Source organism: Limulus polyphemus, unplaced genomic scaffold, assembly GCF_000517525.1.
Source record: "Limulus polyphemus unplaced genomic scaffold, Limulus_polyphemus-2.1.2 Scaffold317, whole genome shotgun sequence".
Lineage (NCBI taxonomy): Eukaryota > Metazoa > Arthropoda > Merostomata > Xiphosura > Limulidae > Limulus > Limulus polyphemus.
Window position 1 is genome coordinate 492,697 of NW_013665927.1, and position 19,669 is coordinate 512,365.

Below are 19,669 nucleotides of genomic sequence, written 5' to 3' on the forward strand. Positions count from 1 at the left end.
GAGCTTAGAAAATGCTTTGTTACTGAAATACGTACTTAAGGAACTAAAAAGTATACATATGTTGGCATTTTATGCTTGCTCTAAGTTTTTATTAGCTTTTTAAAAAATTTTAGTTGTGTTGAGTCTGCTGGCACTTCAGTTTACAATAGACTAAAATTATATTTCAGTATATGTAAAGATACTAAATGAACGTTTAATGTATATGAAAAATTCAATAGACATAAAATCAAAACTCCACACCAATTTTTTGTTTTTTATGTGCATATTTATATATGTATGAACTATCAGATTCTCTTTCATTGTAATTGATATGCTAAAAAAGAACTAATATATAGGAATAAAATCAAATCATGATTATTCAAATGATCTTTTAGAAGCATACTGGATATGAAAGTGTTATAGAAACTTTTTTTTATTATTACTATGAATATCCTGTACATACTGATTTCATTTTAACCTTACCAAACAATTTCTCTATAAAATAAAACATGTTTGAATAAACTGTATACAAAGGAATCACTAAATCAGTTAAATGAGCACATGTAGACAGTATATTTAAAAACAAATACAGCCTAATAAAATTTAAATGGCTACAGATGAAGTGGTAGTTATCTTTTTAATGACATCTCAATTTACATATACATTTTACATACTGGATATCTGTAATTATATTTTGTATAAAATGAACTTTAAAATCAATTGTGTCATTAGTAAATCAGTTTGAAGTTTAAAACAACAACAACAACAACTAAGAAATCATATTTTTCTGTTTTATATGTATGTAAATATAGAGATAAGCTGTAGACCTTAACATCTATCAGCTTGCCATTGTAATTGGACGAGCTGTGAATATCTATCCCTTGTCATTCCTTTTGAACTTGGGTAGAAACAATAAAATTCCTTGCAAATTTCAACATATGCTGTTTTTTTCAGGTATGTATTTTTGTGTTATATGTTAGCTCAGAAATAAGTCTGAGTGTAAAGTTTTGTTAACAGGTTTCCCAAAGATATGTTGACATGTAGTTTATATCAGGCCCATGTGAGGATATAAAGGAGAAAAAAAATGTTAAGCAATTTTTTATATCTTTTATTTAATTTGGTAGTTTACTGTTTACAATACTTGTATTGATGAAAAGTGCATTTCTTTTACATTAGTCTAATACCAGATGTTTTATTTTGCTAAGGGCAGGTTAACATAATTATCACTTTTATTCTACAAACGATGTTACTATGTGTATTGTGAACTCTGTAATAAAGTATTGATTAAACTAGTTAATACATCATAACAGGATATTGAATTTATTCCACTGAATAGTGAATCAGAAAATAATTTTTGGGTATTTTTTCTATATTTTTTTTTCAAGTTTTTCAACTTTTTTTAAGTTGAATATTGCATATTAATTATAATTATTATTTTTTACTCATGAAACATGCAGGCCTGAGAGGAGCCATGGCTTTTGCCCTTGCCATCAGAAACACCATGTCAGAATCTCGTCACCTGATGTTAACTACAACTTCCTTAATTTCTACAGTAACTGTGATAATTTGTGGAGGTGGAACAACTCAACTTTTGAGCTGGCTAGGCATTCCGTAAGTACTTGATCTAATGAATTTCAAGTATTGGTGTCTTTTAACTTTAGATATATATACACACAGACAAATTATTTTTTAAGGTATTGTCAGTTTTAAATTATTGTCAGTTATGAAATATATTAAATACTGAGATGACAATGAACAATGGTAAACTTTAAAATAATGGTATAAAATATCTCTAAAATTTGTTTAGTGAGTAAACAAATAAGCATCTTTATTCAAAATCTGGATACAAAAGTAGGTTAAATTAAAAAAAAAAAGTGAACAAAAATGTTATATATTTTCTAGTAAATAGTAGTGAATAATGTGTTAAACATAATGTTTGCACTTTAGGATTGATACATTAAAAATGTGTTAATAGTGAAATAATCTTTTATTTCTTTTACTCCTTGTCTAGTGGCAAGTGAATACAATTCTTAAAAGTTAAAAAAATCAAAACATAGGTTGATTTTAAAAAAGTTTTTCAGTTTGAACTAAATATGGCAATGGAGATTTTAAGGACATGTATTTTTCCGGAACATTTCTTGTCTTATTACATTACAAGCAGAAGTACCCGTCCCTGGTGATGGGAAAAGTTTTAAGTTAATCTATCAATTTAAATTATTTCATGGACTTTAAAAAGGTTAATTTTGTTGCAGTCTTGGTTTCACTCAGAGCCAAAGCTCTGAGTTACTTATACTGCCCAATGCGAAAACTAATTGTTGAGCATTTCAGTCATGCTAAGAGCTGCTCAACAATAACATATGGTAAATCTACTTGACTTTCTTCATGTCATCCTGTATCACTGTGTCAAGTTTGGTGCTGATTGATCAAGAAGTGTGGAAACATATAAGGAACAGATACACACACACACATTGATGTTTATTTGTATATATAAAAGCTTATGTGTAATTACTGCACATAATTTACTGCATACAATAAAATATTGCAGCATTTATAATAGCCAAAATAGTTGTTCTTGCAACTTCTGATTCAAACGTTTCTTGCTGTGGCTTGATTTAAATATGAGAACTTTAACATGTGCTGTGTTTCTAAATGCCTGATTTTTTCATATAAGGGTTGGAGTAGAAGAAGAACAAGAATTGCATCCTTTCAGTAGCATTAAACAAGTAAGTAACTATTCTTAGATAAAAAAAAGTAGGCAATTTCAGTTCTAATATTAAATTTTAGTATTTTGTAATATATTGTATTTAATATTTTGTAATTAAGTAACAAAACACCGTTTTTTACCTTGTGGAAATGTGATGCATGACACTGTGATGTGTTCAAATTTCTTGTTTATATCAGAATTTTTATTCCATTATCAGAGTGAAAACATTATGAAAGTGTAATTTATCAGTGTAAGAAGATTACACTTTTTATTAATACTTGTTTTTAGCTTAAACCTTCAAATGTAGTAATCAGTTCATTTGGAATTGTAATAAGTGATAAAATAATTCTACATATTTTCCCTACATAAGCCTAAAATCTTGCAAGCTAAAACATTGTTAAAATTCCAAAATGTAGGATTTTTGTACTCATGTAGTGAAAGACTAATGGCTACGTCTAGTATCACTCTGTACACTTAATTTTGTTTTAGATTATCTGTTATACATGTAAGGAACATTAATATCCAACTAATATGGGAGTAATATAATTGGAATTCTTTTCTCAAAACCTATGTTCTGATCCTTTAAAAGTAGATTAATTTCTAACCACTGATAAATTTCATTAGTTTGTTTAGTTGGTAATTCAGTCATGTGCTCCATTCTGAAGATTTTTCTGTTTGTAGTTTTTTTTTTTTTATTATTAACATTCTGTGTTGCTTTTAAGCACTATGTGGGTGTTATTTATGTAACTTAACATGGTAGGAACTAAAAAAATAATAAATCAGTTACAGAGATAAGTTATTTAGTATCAATACTTTATCAGTATATTTGTTTTTTATGTAATGTTACTCAAAAAACTTCCATTTGAAAGTAAATTACTAGACTAGAGAGCAACATAAAAAGTGAACTAATATATTGTGGGTTTTCTGTGCAAGATGGCTGTAATGAAATAAATAGAAATAATATTTAGTTTTTTGTAAGTATATGCAGGGTTGTCACAAACCTGGAAAATCCAGGGCATTTTATGAAAAGGAAAAGTCAAGGAAGATTGTGGATCCCTTCTTTTTTTTTATCTCAGAAGCTATGTGCACATGCAAACTGTATTACTTAGCTATGCCAGTTATTGCTATATTTTATTTGTATATATATAAATTTTTTTCTATGTTATTTTATCTAGTGGTAATTATCTAATTCATTATATTTGATGATAGGTTAGCAAAGACATTCTTTTGTAAATAAAAATGAAACATTTATTGCTGCTGTATTACCGTCACGTTTCAATATTTTTGTTTGAAGATATTTTTCTGTACTGGGTTATCAGTAAGACTGAAGGCTTATGATGCTAAAGAATTGAGTTTCAATACTCGTGGTGGGTACAGCACAGATATCTCATTGTGTAGCTTTGTGCTTAACAATTAAGAAACAAACAAACTTTTCCTGTAGTGTTGTAGTTTGAAGTAGGTATGTTCCAAAGTTTTCATTACTGTTTTTATAACCAGATTGCAAGCTGAAACTGTGGTAGTTATGAGAGTAAATTATAGAAAAAAGTTGAAATGTCAGTGTGTTGTGATGCTCTGGAAAATCTAGAATTTTCTCTGATAAGTCAGGGGAAAAAAATTGAAGAGAATGTGTTTACATGATGTGATAACTGGCTTACATGTGGCACAAACAATTGTTTTTGCATTTAAGTTTTTGTTTCATAAAATAAATAAGATAATGACAAAGGAGGAAACCCATAAGGTTCTTATTGCAATGAATGTTAAGAAAAATTGCATGAAAGACGTGTTTCCTTTAAGGAGCTAAACACAGTACAATATAACTACAGTGAATGAAGTTAGATTCTTACTGTTTTTTTAATTAAAAGAATCATGATTCTGAGCAAAGTTAAATTTTTGGTAATAAATAATGTTAATTGGTTAGTCTTCTTAATGTCTTAAGAACCTATTCAGGGTTTTAACAGTGAACTGAAAGGGGAATTTGGACACCTATGTGATTTTTTAAAATTTTAAGCTGAAAAATTGGATATAGCAAGAAAGCAGCACTTAATATTAATATAGATAGCTGTTGAGTTTCAAAATTGGTCAGTATAGAATTTACTAATAGAAAATGTAAGTTTTGGTAAATAATTTCATAAAAAACAGAGAAAGAAGAAATTGATGAACTTTCATGCTCATTTACCATTAATGACAAAAAAAATCACTCTATACCTTTGAACTCTGGGTTTGTTATAAGAGTCAAATCCCACTATTTGGTCTGCAAGAATAGATCAAAAGGTGGTGTTAACTAGCTGCCTTTTTCTTTAGTGCCCCAGCGGTAAGTCTGCAGACTTGTAATGCTGGAAACCAAGTTTCGATACCTGTGGTGGGCACAGCACAAATAGCCCATTGTCTAACTTAACTACAAACAAAACAGACTTTTCTTTAGCCTATAACTTCAAAATTACATTTTGCTAACACAGATAGGCCTCTTGTTACTTTGTTCAAAATCTAATAAACAAACTTAATACACCATCTACCATTAGTTGATGTTGGATATGTAAATCGTGAAACCAGTACTACCAATACAATTATTTTACTTGGCCTAATACCCTTGCAGTAGATGCGAACTTAATGTTCAAAATGGGCTTCTCTAGTAATTTGTAATTATTATCCCTCAGTTGCTATTTGTGACTCATTCTAACTGAACTTGAGTTTGATTACTGCCTCATAAGTTTTATATGGCTGTCACTGAGTCTGCAAGGCGTTGTTTTCTGTACACTTTGTTCACATGATAAGCAATTTCATAAAGAAACCAATACAACTCTCCATAAGGTGTAGGTAAGTTGTAGTTATCTAGCTAAAGGCAAAACTGAAAGAACTTCAGCAAAATATCAAGTAGGTTCATTTTTAGGTCATCTACTAAAATTATCTATGTTAGTTAAAATTTGTGGCTTTTTAGTCATATTTAAGAGATTTAAATTAAGACTCAAATAATCTCTATAATTAAATCATTGTTAATTCAGTCATTATGGTAAGGATGTGAATTTTGTCTGTTTGTAAAATACTGCCTGTACAAAAATCATTGGACTGAATGTAAAGGTGACCTAGCAACCTCTCATAATACTTACACTAACTTTTATCGAATATTACCTGATGTATTATTCTGTTTTATATCATTTTTGGTTGTATTGTGAAGTGCTTTTTTTACATAAGACATATCGAAAACTGAATTTTAAGAACCAATAAGAAATATACTTTTTAAATAATTTTAACTGAACTTTTAATAAACATTTTGAAATTGTATTTGAATATTACAGATAGCCAACAAGGTAATTAAGCTAGTTTCAGTTATATCTATTCTCACGTGTAAGGATTTGCTACAGTGTTTTGGGGAAGATATTTTTAACAGTAATTTTTGTTAGATATTCACAAAAAAGTTTAAAGAAGCTGCATATTTATGGCTTATTTGTTTTTCAGACATCTGAAGTATCAACTCCAACCGATCTCAGAAGTCCACCACCAGGAATGGAAATAAGGACACCACATGAAAAGGCCTGGTTAGTCAGAAAGTGGTACAACTTTGATGTGAAGTATCCTTTTTTTTCTAGTTTTGTATAATGGAAAATGTAACTAGCAAATTATGAATTTTACAGTTACTTTAGGAAAAATACATTTAACATATCTATAATCTTCAAACTTTCGGTAAAGTTGTAAACATGTTAGTTCTCTTTCAACTACTTCAATGTTTTCATACAGTTTAATAAATGCTAAATGATGCAATTTATTTCTTAACTTGAAACTCATGTAGAACATGTTCAAAGTCTGTTATTGTCTTATTATTTCACTTGAGAACACTTATAATATCCTTAACAGTAATCCAGTTACATGAAACCTTTTCTGACACATAGTCAGCCTACTCTTATAGAAACTCTACCTTCTTGCTGTCTGCCTTTGGCACGTATACTAACCACAACACAGCAGTTGTCCCATGTAAGTTTTCATTAACCACAGTCCACAACAAAACAGTATTCATAAGGTAAGTTACAGTTAATTTCTTACATTATTAATATACCCAACACAGAACAGCAGTGCCCCAAGCTAAGTTCTTATTAGCCAGGAGTTACTATACGTCCTCAACAGAACTATCTCCCAGGTAAGTTACAGTTAATTTCTTACATTATTAATATACTCAACACAGAACAGCAGTGCCCCAAGCTAAGTTGTTATTAACCAGGGGTTACTATACTGTTCTCAACAGAACAATCTCCTAAGTAAGTTTCAGTCAATCTGTTGTTAGTATAATAAGCCACAGTAATGTCCAAGACAAGTTTTAACTTCCAACCACCAAACTGGCCCAAACACAGTAATACCCAAGGTAGATTTTGATTACTTTACAATAATCATAATCCATATTACTGTAGTTATCATAGGTAGACTATGATTAATTTTGAAATTTTCAAACTCATTTTAATGTTTATGCTGAAGTAGCCCCAGAGTAACTTGAGAATCTTCTTCTCTTTGTCAGATAATTTTAAAGCTAACCTAGTGTTTTAGATTGCATCTGAAGCTGATGACTTTTGGTTAAAAATACTTAGAAATTAAAGTGGATAAACCTTAGAAAATATTGTCATTTTAGTTTTACCAAGACTGGTTGATCATGACACCATAAGAAAATAGTTAAACTGTGTTATTGTTTTTAACTTGTGTAATGCTAATTATAGTGTATTAATCATATTTCTTAAGGTATATTTTATCACAGCTTACAGCAAAATGAAAATTTTTATTGTCATCAACAATGTGTAACATCTTCATCAAGATGTTTTTCAGTCATATTGTAATAATCTCTGTGTGTTCTACTCACAAAGATTTTGTTCTAGAGTACATTGTGATAAAAGAATAAACTAAAAAAAAAGTAATTTTGATTAACTTCCATATTGTGTTGAGTTAGTATTAACTTTGATTTTAAACGATCAGTGGCATTGAATACAAAAATTGAATTATGTATGTTTGTAAGAATCATAGTTTTAATGATGTTAGTAAAAAAAAGGTGGAGAAATAAATCTTTACACATCTTGATTGTTTTTTGTTTTACAGGATGTTATGAACAAAACGGTTGAAGATTCTGATGTAGATTTGTGTATAGGTGATAATATTGAAGTTTCAGGCAGAAGGAAGAATCACCAAAATTCATCTGCCAAGGTCAGTCATTACTTTAATTATTAACATGTATTTGGTGTCATGAAGATTTTCAAGTAAAAACAAAATTGTTCAAACCTTCTTAAGCATCAAAACTTAAGATATATCTAATATGTGTTAATTAGATATATCTAATTAACACATATTTGTGAATAGAAGTTTTTTTCAAATTCGTAACATTTTTTTTCTCAGGAAATAAATATTAAATCAAAATAGTTTTTCCCGGAGAAATATATTTATAATTTTGGCTAGTTCTAAATTATTACTCTGTATAACTTCATTATGAGAGTCTAATCAGTTTTTGTAATTCCATGTTTAATATTTTAAAGGAAGTTTATTATCACTAAATCATTCATTTTAAACTGCTTTGTAATTTATAGTACCTTTCATTTAACTCATTTTTAAAACATAAATATGATAACACATCATGCAAGTAGGTACATGTTTACTAGAATTATAATGTTTTATAATTATTAGATTTCTAGTTTCATGTACTTAATAAACCTAATGTCTAAATGTTTGTTCAACTGGTTAATGATTTGAAAATATCTTCTTTTGCAACTAGTTTGAAATTGAAGGAACAAATGGTGCTGCCCCCTATGGGCCTCCCCAAACAGTAAGATTCCAGTTTTATAATAATTTCTAAATGTTTTTGGAGTATCTAACTTTGTTGATTTCTAGTCTATTTATACACTAACTGCTATATCACTTCCTCATGGTTAAAGGCCACATCAGTGGAAACACAAAGTGTTGACAGCCAAAACTTCATATGAAGAAGTTGTAAAGGTTAGAAGGTCTTAAATGTGCACTTTTTACACATTATTACTTTTTTTGCACCAAAACACATAAGAAATATTTTTTCATATAGCTTAGATATATTATATAAGATTACTGAATATAAATATTTTTTGAATTGATTTTTAACCAGCTTTTTTTAATAGACACTTTTACTTGTCTTTGATTTTTACATGTAAGATATGCATTTTTCTGTCATTTTCTGTGTTTTAACAACTAAATAAGTTAATTAAACTCACGCACTGCTGCTATTTAAGATTTTTTTTTTAAGTACGAAAATTGAATCTTGGCAGTTTAAGCAAAAAATGCAAAAATTTCTATTCATGGATTTTTTAAATGTCTTTTGAGGATATAAATTCTTCAAAATCTTTTGAAGGATGTATTGCAAATTCTACAGGATTTTTGTGAAGATGTATGAATAAAATATTGCAAAAGCAGTTAATTATATGTTTCATAATTAGTGTATAGCATTCATAATATTGAGTGTGTGTTGATGTAATTTTTCTTGTTAACAGAATCATTTTAACAGTCACATGCACGGTGTTGGAAGTAATTATGGAAACACACACATTACAAGAGTTACAAACAATGAATAATTGCAACTAAATGGTCAATTTATTATTATTACAATACATTATTGCAAAAAATACACAAGATTGTCAATGTTTAATTGTGAAATATTCTTCCAAATGTTTGGTTGGTATTCTTACCCACTCATTTCCCATATAAGCTCATACAGCCTTAATATTGGCTAAACCATGGTTGTGAGCATTCTATTGGCTTCTTTTTCCTTTCAGGTATTGGTTCACCATGTTTTCTACATGCTTGAGATCATTGTCTTGCTGGAAAATGAATCCATATTCAATAGGTCTTGTTCCTGAGAGAATGATATGATGGTTAAGAATGTACTTTTAACCATCAGCATTCAGAGTGACATCAGTTTATTTGTATATCACTGCAGATGGGATCACTGTCTTGCTGAAAGATAAATTCCTGTTCAATAGGTCTTGTTCCTGAGAGAATGATATGATGGTTAAGAATGTGCTTCTAACCATCAGTGGTCAGGATGACATCAGTTTTTTTGTATATCTACAACACTGTTTGTTGAGATGTAACTCGCACTTGCATTCTTTACTGCATATGTACATTGATTGTGACACCATTCTTCTCTTTGGTATTGAAAAAAACTATTGTTGTCAAACAATTTGAATTTGGATTAATCTATAAAAGCACCTTTCTCCACTTTTCTTATCCCTTTGTTTCAAGTCTGATGCCCACTTAAATCTTTTGGTATGGTTTTCTATCTTAAGCATAACTTTTGAGCAGCTTCACATCCACAAAAAGAGCATACCCTGAGTTACTTAACGTCACTTTTGAAGAGCTTAGGTTTTCTTTCTCTACTGCTTCTGTCATCAATTTTACTAATTTCACATACCCTCTTGAGAGTTTCTATACAGTTCCTATTGGAACATGAAATTTTGCCTCAAAGTGTCGCATGGGACAGCTTTTCTTCAGCTTAGGCTCTGATTTCTATCTGTTTGTCATGAGGTATTTCTTTCCCAGGAGCTCAATTTTAGTAGTTTCACGTACCCTCTTCAGAGTTTCCATACAGATCCTACTTGAACATGAAATTTTGCCTCAAACTGTTATATGTCTTCACCAACCAAAACTGATTTCTATCTGTTTGTCATGAGGCATTTCTCTCATAGGAGCCGTGAATGCATTGACCACACTACTTCTGAGAGATTATTACTAAACACCATAAACATTAAGCTAGTATGGCACTGTTTGAGTGGTTGGATGACAGTTGCACAGTGTAAACTATAACCATATGACTGTACTTTGTGCAATTGTTTGTACAATAGAGGGGGAATAATATCATAATATTAGCATTTTTATAACCATTTTTCCACATCTCTATAATTATATTCAATGTTGTATAATGTGTAGCAGTATTTCAGAGCTGCCAGTTAGCATGTTTTTTGTGTAAACAACAAGCTTTTTTCATTTTAAAAGTCAGTTTCAACAGCTGTACACAAATGTTACCAACATATTTGTTTGCTTATAGGATGTACATAAACCATGATTTTAGAATGCAACCATGTTAAAGTTGGGGGTTAGAACGTGAATACTGAAATGTTTTTACATTGTTTTAATAAGTGGGTAGGAAGGGGTTAATCTTCATTTGGATAGGTATACGATGAGAAACTTTTGTCTTCTGCTTGTACCTGTAACATTTCAAGAGCATCTATTAACTTAGTCATGGAACCAGTTAGGCATCACAGTATATGTATTCACATTTACAAGGCTCATAAAACCAGTAGCCAATAAAGGATAACTCACAGTGTATAATGATGAACTAGTATCTGCATTTAAACTAAAAAGGGAAAAAAAATGGTTGCAAGTCAACACCAAACTTTTTTTATCTTTACTATGTATCTTGGATTCTTGTTCCAGTTATGAAAAAAGGTTTTTTTGATTTTACATTAAAGCCTAATGCAAAATTTTTAAATAGAAAATTATTATTCACACTGCTTTGTTCAGAATGGTAGCATACTCATATAATTTTAAATTTTAAAAGACTGATAAATTTCTGAGGTGGAAATTCAATGAATAGGAACTATTTGAATGCAGTTTAGCAAGCTTACCATGGTCATTGATTAATATATAAGTGATCAACTGGTTACATTTATTTGATTTTGAACATGAATTACTTATTAATGTACACAAACAATGATTTCAACTAATTATTTAAAAAAAAAGAAAATCTAAGAAATCTTTCTGATCATTTTTGCACGTGGCAATACTAGAACACCTAGACAACAACTATTAATGTAATTTAAAATGAGTTATTCTGTTCCAGGCATTTACCTACAAGTTTGCCTAATAGGCATTAAGACAGAAGTTGCAAGCAGGAAACTAATTGAAATTTTATAGACTTAAAAACTCAACCTAACAGAAAACTCAAAATGAAATTTATCTTTAAGCCCAAATCAGAAGTGCAAATATTGTATTTAAGTTGTTTGAAGAATACAAGGAAAACGAGAGAAAGTTTAAAAATGTGACATATATAAACTGATCTAATGGATTAGATTCACTGTTTGAAAAGACTGCAAATCAATTAAGAAAGAAAAACATGTTATTGTATCAGTGAGAGAGCTCTTGGCTATGTTGTGCAACTTGTTTATTGAAACACTGGTACAGTTCATAATTCCAGATAATAAACATGATCAATTATTTCAAAGTATTTTTTATATATAAAGTTTTACTGTAAACTTGTATATAATGGCCTGTTGATACATTTATTCATTGGTTTGTATAGTTCTGTACATATGGCTCTAGAAGTTTACAGCTTTGTCAGTCAGTTTGTAACCTTCTAATATTTATATTATGCTTATATTTACAAAGTAACATGACTATTTCTTCTGTTTGTATTATTAGAACTTCATTATTCTTTCTGAGTTTCATATTTTTTTCCTATTAATAAACATACAAAAATTGTCACCTCATCTTATTCAGGATGAAGAGTTAAGGAACATTCTATTAATTCCACTTTTTGTTTCTATTTTCATTGTGCCTTGCTTTCACTGTTAAACTTTTTTTTTAACCTCAATGAAATGTAGATCATTTTTATTTTAGCATAACATATAAACACATATAGGTCTTATAAGATTTAACAATTATGTTTCATCATGTCCAGTTAACTAATCCTGTATAAGAAAAGTTTATCATTATTCATTGAAAAATGTAGTTTGGAGTTTCAATTAATTTTCATATTATCATCATAAATATTAGAATACAATGCTGCAACATTGTACTACAAAACATCAGCATAATCTTCAGGATACGAGTCTGTAAGTGAACACTACTTTCCACTCTGTGAATTGAAAATGCCTAGCAAGATCTAAGAACAGTAATAGAATAATAAACCTTTAATCTGAATACTTTTGGAAGATAGACCTGGTAAAGGAAAGTCTATCTTTTGGAAGTGCTCTGGCTGTTGGATTTCATATTTTGTGATTCCTCTAATTTTTATCCAGAATGATTTTTTTTTATTATCATTAATGGTTACAGGTGTGATATTACATCACATTTAGACCAGTAGGACATCTTATTTAGTAACCTGTTGCATCAGAACTTTTGATTGCCCCAAATGCTATTTATCAGTTTATAATTGATAATAAAATTATCTGCCATGATTTCAGATGTTTCTCATACATATTTTTAATATTGTTATAGTGTCATTAAGTAAACACTTACCAAAATGTATTCTTTGAGTTAAGCAAGTTTGCTACTTAGTTAATTAAACATTAATTTTGTTACACTGGCTTCAGGAATAGAAATTATGTAACTATATTATTTGTATACTTTGTTCATCATTTGGTTAGATTATAAATAAAATAATAATTGTTGGATTTAAGTCAGTAAAATTTCTTAATAAAGATTTTTGTACCTAAATTTTTTCTGTGTAAGTGCACTTTGTTTGACTGAATATAATTACTTCTATGTCACATAAAATTGAAAGTTAATCAAGTTTGTAAAGTGGTATTCTGGATTCTATGTTTTCATCACAAAGCTCTCCAGATGAGCATTCACAAATGAAATAAATATATTGTTTTGTAATGGCTCTTAGATTGTTAAAATATTTTTGCTGTTCAGTTGAGTGTAAAACTAACAATGATTTTATTATTCTAGAACAATGCTGTGTATGACAGTGATCTTGGACTTGGAGGTGGCTTAGCTCAACTGAATACTACCCAAGTTAGGATTCCTGGTATTCAGGGAGACTTGGTTTGAAGAACTATTTTCTTTGCTATTCAATATTTTCTTGATTTTTTTTTATATACACAGCATTTTGTGTAGCAGCTTCAAGATAAATTTCAGTTACATGTAAATTTAAGCTCATGTACTGTCATCAAAACACCAAAACATTTATATAATAAGAATTGTTAACCTGTCCGAAAGAAAGATATATAGTTATTGTATTAATTTGAGAATTTTTGTCTATATTGTGCAAGTTGTTTATCAAATAATTGATGGAATTCATAATTCCAGGAAGCATACATAAGCAAGCACTAACCATTTCAGTGAAGTTGTGGTTAACAGCTGTGAAGTTTGATGTGTTATATAGATAAAACAAAACTTAAATCCTTTAACTTTGTATAGTAACACCAAGATAAAGATAGTAGTTCAGAAATACGTCTTAAAATGTTAAATATCTTGGAGCTCTTTTTATGTGTCATTTGACAAATAATTCAATTGCATGTACATAAAATTTCAACTTCTTTTCCAAAAAGTTTGATCAATTGTTTTAGTGTTACAAGTAAGACAATAAATAACTTTTGTACTGCAGTGCAGTTTCCAGCTTATCAAGTTTAGTTTTGAAAAGAAAATACTAATATGAATAGTATTTATTTATTTATTTCATATAAACTCTGAGACTGTTGAAATCAAATTATAAGATTTTATATGTAAATGCAAGCTTATGATCAAAGCCATGAAAAATGTGATTTTTATTAGCCTCAATTTAAGAAGTTTCTGTGATCATCAGTTGTTCATAGGAGTAAATTTCAATAAATATTTAGATCGGTCATATTGCTAAATAGTGCTATTCCTTTTTCACTTTATTTACCTGTTGTTTTCTCATAGATGTGTCTTAAATACTTAAAAAAAATAGTAGTGATAGTGTCTGATGTACATGGATGTGCCATGTGATTTGTGTAATGTCTAAAGTTCACAAAAGTTTGATCTTTGAAGCATAGTTTGTATTTTTCCACATAAAATTTAAATAGTAATATAACAAGTATACTTTTTAAAGATAGCTAAGGCAATGGAAAGATTCAAACTGTATGTTTCAAGTTCACAAATATCAAATAAAGCATAAAACTGGAGGTAAAAATGACACTTTTGGAAGCTGAAGGTGTAGTGATAATGACCTAACTATTAATTTGTAATAAATAAAAATTACCAAACTTTCTGTAGTTAGTTAGGAGAATTGTTTGTTATTGAATAGATATGTCTGAAGCTATCATCTGAATATGTATATTACACTCGTATATTATTTTCCGATGTTATAATTTTATTGCAGAATTGAGTGAGCTGTGGCTTTAGACTGTTGATATGCAGGAACTCCAATATTCATTAGATTGGTTAGAATTTCACAATAATTTAAATGAGTGACAACTATTTTCACTCTCATCTGATGCATGTTTCAGTACATCTTGTAATAGAACTGACATAACCTTGTTATCAGTGATGCCATGTAAGTTGGTAAACAACATTATAAGTTTTATATGACAGTATTCTGAAGCATAAAAATTAACTTCAGGTGTATATGTGAATACACACTGTAAATGAGAACTTTTTTTTTTGTACATACAAAGCCTGTTATACTGTTCACACATATTCTTTTTGAACTTAACATTTTTGCTCCATCGGGATAGTTTTTATTAATGTAGATACATATAATGTATAGCACCAGTAGAAAACCATCTCTCCACTAGAACTTCCTGATATTATTAAGCCATTTATGTAAAAAAGTATTTGTGCTTGTAATATTGTTAGCATAATATACCAATATTTTAATTAAGTTTTCTTGACCATAACATCCTGAGTCAGTCATTCAGAAATTGCAGCATTTTGGGTGGCAACTTTGAACTAGAGAAAATCCACTTGACCTGTTACTCGTATAAGTTTAGGGTTGATCCCTTAGTTCAAATGTTGTTTTGATGTTGATGAAAAGCCTTCCCAAACCAAGGCTACTTTTGCTCAGGTTCATTCCTTTTTTTATCTTGATTTGCATGACAGCTTGGACACACTATCGACTTAGTGGAAACAACAATAAATGTTCTTCAACTATATTTTATGACTTGTTAGTATTGAGGTCTGTTTAATTATATCTTGAGTTTTTAATCACTGAATGATTACAATGAAAAGAACAAAATACCCCATTCTTACTATTCCTTCCACTTCACAGTTTTCTTGTCCTCTTCTAATTGATTTTAATGTTTTTGGATGTCCTCCATTTATGATTGCTTTCATTTGAAGAAGAACCCCAATATTACTGCATCTAGAACTTTTGCATTTATTGCAAACATCCCACCATGCAACCAGACACATATATCTGAGACTAGGGAAAACAATGCACTGAAAACAGGTCTTCTTTAGTCTATAGGTAAATTACTTTGCAAAAAGCTGTAGACTATCACAAAAATCTGGTTACAAATTGAGAAAACTCATTTACAAATGAAGATTTTTCTGTAAGTAGTAAACTGATGAGCACAAGAATTGTATTGTTTGAATGCTGTATTAATAAATTATCTTGAAAGGTAATTTTATTGTATTTATCATCTTCCAGGTATTGTAATGACCAAAACAGTCACTAATTTCTGTTTTACTGACTTATAATATTAGGGTTAAATATTACTGGTATGAACTATCAGAATTAAAATACATGCTTGTAAATGTTTTTTTTTTTATTGGTTTTCACATTCAAATATACTATTTTGTTGGGAATTAAGGCATTTCAAAAAAACTAGGTTAATGGTCATGCTAATATTCTACTATAAAATTAATACTGTTATGTTTACATTTAATAAGCAAGTAGCAGAGATGTCTTAAGGATCTAAGCATGGTAAAAACATCTCTGCTATAATATAAAAGTTTGAAAGACACAGGACAATCTTTCAAACATATTTTTCATAAAAACATTAGAATAAATCAGCTAGAAAAGAAACCAGTCTTTCTTTAATCCATACCTACTACACCTATTGTTCTTTGTCATGGTTAGTAGCTTACACAGTCACCTGATAACAAAGTTCATAAGTTTCAAAAATACTTTCTTGGGAAATAGGGTGACCACCTGTCCCAATTTTGCTGGGACAGTCCAGTTTTTTGATATCTTGTCCCAGTGTCCCGAGAAAAGCTTACAAGATGCACAAAACGTCCTGGTTCTTATGATAAATACATCAAACTGACAGTCACATTGAATTACGAATATAATAGGCATATTTTACTTGTTCATTGTTGTAACACATATTCTCCTGATGCCAGACTCTTTCAAAAGTTACATCGGTGCATGGTGAGAAACCCAGGTCTGATTGTGGAGACAGTTATGGCAATCCTCATCATCAAAACATTTTAACATTTATGTAGTGAATGTTATGACTAATGAAAAACCAGAACTTCAACATTCCATTCATTCTTCACAAAAATATGTCTGAAAGACTTCAAAGTAATGCTAAAACCTAAAAGTAGTATGTTTGAAAATGTTATGGATTCTTAAATAAATCCATGTACGAAGCAGCCTATTTTAAGATAAGTTGGCTAAAGTGAATAATTAAAGATATCTTGGATGTATCATTTGACTATTTTTGCTACCACTAAAAAAGTAGTTGAAATTGATGGAACTTTGTAGAATGGACGGCAACTGCCTGTTGTAAAGACTGACAACACCATACACACACTAACCTGAAGATGTAAGACTTTCAAAACTTTGTCCTCTACACTTGTTCTCTACAACAGGCAGTTGCCGTCTATTCTACAAAGTTTCATCATGAATACTCTACCGAAACAATCTATCAAACAACATTCGAAATTATTTCAAAAACAATATCACTGTTAATATATTTGAAAATATTGTGAAACAGTTCAATAAATTTAGAGTTAGATTATTTCAATTTTATAATAACTATTTTGAAATTAGGGGCAAGGGCTGTCCTGGTTTTTGGTTTGAAAATCTGGTCACCCTATTAGGAAATCACATCATTTTCGCCATCATGATGTACTGTTTCAGCAGTTAGCTGTATGACCTTTGTTAGGTAAACCTTGCTATTAAATTTTCAATTTTGTATTTCACATGAAAATTACAAACTACTTAAGAGAATATTCATTATTAGTTAAGCAACTGTGGAGGTGAGTAATTGTCAGTATGTGTTTATAACATTACTAGTCTAATTAGATGTAATTCCTCATATACATTTGCAATACCATTAAATTTATTGAATCACTGTATAATAGTCTTGAATTTAAATATTCTATTTATAAAACATCTCTTTAAATTTCAGATAATATCTTTGTAACTGATTTGCTTTAGTTTGAGTAGAAGCATGATGTAGTTTTACATGTTTGGATTTATCAATCAGAATATTGTCTGCTTTAGTTTAATTGTCATATTTGTGAAATATAATTGTACTATATTCTTTATTGGATTTTGTTACAGTATATTTATGTTTACCGAGATTTGTTTTGAATGTTTGCTGTTCTAACTTACTAAAATTTGATAGTCAATGTTCAGTATTATTATTAAAAGAAGTCAAAGCAACTAATGTATTTTTAAACCTGACATAGACTGCACCAAATTTCAAAAAATTCTACCTTTAAAAAGTTGTAATGTTTGCTATTTGACATACCCCTATTTAAAAGGTTGATTCTATCATAGTATAGCTCCAAACTCATGTAAATAGTAAGGTAGGAATCAAGTTCAACATTTTTGATCATGCTTTAAGAGAATATGATGTACTCACCCAATGAGAATGTTTTAAGATCTTAACTAGGACAAATTACGGTCTCTATACAAAAGAAAGTCTGTTTACCAATAGGCTAAAGCCACATCTCAATCAAGTCAACTCTACTGTAATTTATTACTTAAATTATAAAGTAATGTTATTTGTTTTTATAAAATTTAACAATGGTAAGGGTAGTCAATGAGAATGCTATAAAGATGATAATTTTTCAACAAAAAAAAAGATTCAGTATATTTCCTAATTCTTTATATAACTGTTTATAAACATATGATACTTATAGTTTAGATCTAATAAATGCTGTGCAAATTCTCTGTATTTGTATTTTAACATGGAATTAATCCATGCATATTTTATTTATAAAATCTCAATGCTTGTGTGGCATTTACATTATTGTTAACTATGCTGATTACTCACATAACATTTATAAAGCATGAGAGAAAGGCTTAAGAACTTGTATCTCATTTGTTTCATTATGAGAATTCACTTGAGATTTGTAATCTATAATTTACCATTATTCTTAAGACAATGAAAAACAGAAAATTGTACTTTCTTTGAAAGCTGGCAGAATCACTAATTTCTTTAGAATTTATTTTTGTATTCATGTTTGAAATTGTATTAGATTTAATATATTATTAGTTTTATGCTTTTACAGGTTGTCAGCATTTATAGATTTGCAAAACTTAACCCTGGTAGTATTTTGTGAAATGTTTAAACTATAAGTCACCAACATGAGTATATTACACACAAATTTATAATATAGTTACTCTCTCGAACTTTCCATGGATAAGAAAATTTGTGTACAAAATGCACTCATGTTGGTTATATATGTTTGTTTGAGATTTTAAAGTGTTTCAATGTCTAGACTTTCTATTGAGCATGTATTTGTAAGTTGAGTTCCGCAGCAACAAATTAGATATAGACATGTGTTATCCCTGGATAGTGTGCTTACATAACTGTCTCAAATAATGAGGATACAATGTTATAGAACCATATAAATATATGGTTTGGCAAGTGTGTTTAATAAATAAAAAATAAAATGAGGATAACTACAGTGTTCATTAAGAAACATTATGATAATTAAAAATATGTCTGCTTTACTGTAATCTTTATATTTATTTTATGTTGTAAGTTTTAATAAATATAATTTAAATGTTGAAAAGGTATGTTTGTCATTGATCTTAGTATGAAAATCTTTTGACTATATTTTAGAAAAAGCTAATATTGACTTTTGTTGAAAATAATATTTCTGGTTATGTTTGAGTTAAGGATTCTTAAAAATTCTTAAAAATTTTTTTTTGGTTTTTGCCAAACCTTGGTCAGGAAAAAAAATGTTTAGAAACACTTCAAGTATAGAATAAGCTTTTTGTTTGTTTTGTAAAAATGTACTGAAAGATTGCAAAAATGTTTTTTGTTTCAATAACATGTACAGTAAAAGTTAGAAAAAAAAGAAAATTCAACTATCAAATACATCCAAGTTAGTAAAACTTTAGATTTA

At 29.1% G+C, this 19,669-nt stretch overlaps 1 protein-coding gene across 3 annotated transcripts in view; it reads left to right on the plus strand.

The window, feature by feature from the left end:
* Positions 1-18,263, plus strand: part of LOC106457326 (sodium/hydrogen exchanger 7-like) — a 48,028-nt gene extending 29,765 nt beyond the window's left edge. For 2 of the 3 annotated variants that reach the window (XM_022383200.1, XM_013916723.2), the window contains exons 11-18: positions 822-933; positions 1,437-1,590; positions 2,651-2,702; positions 6,137-6,249; positions 6,541-6,649; positions 7,754-7,858; positions 8,421-8,471; positions 13,346-18,263. In XM_022383200.1, coding sequence (XP_022238908.1) covers positions 822-933; positions 1,437-1,590; positions 2,651-2,702; positions 6,137-6,249; positions 6,541-6,649; positions 7,754-7,858; positions 8,421-8,471; positions 13,346-13,447 — 798 coding nt within the window. In that variant the 3' untranslated portion in view covers positions 13,448-18,263. Of the gene's footprint in view, positions 1-821; positions 934-1,436; positions 1,591-2,650; positions 2,703-6,136; positions 6,250-6,540; positions 6,650-7,753; positions 7,859-8,420; positions 8,472-8,580; positions 8,642-13,345 lie in introns of all 3 variants that reach the window. The other variant, XM_022383199.1, reaches the window with a different exon arrangement.
* Positions 18,264-19,669: the final 1,406 nt, after the last annotated feature.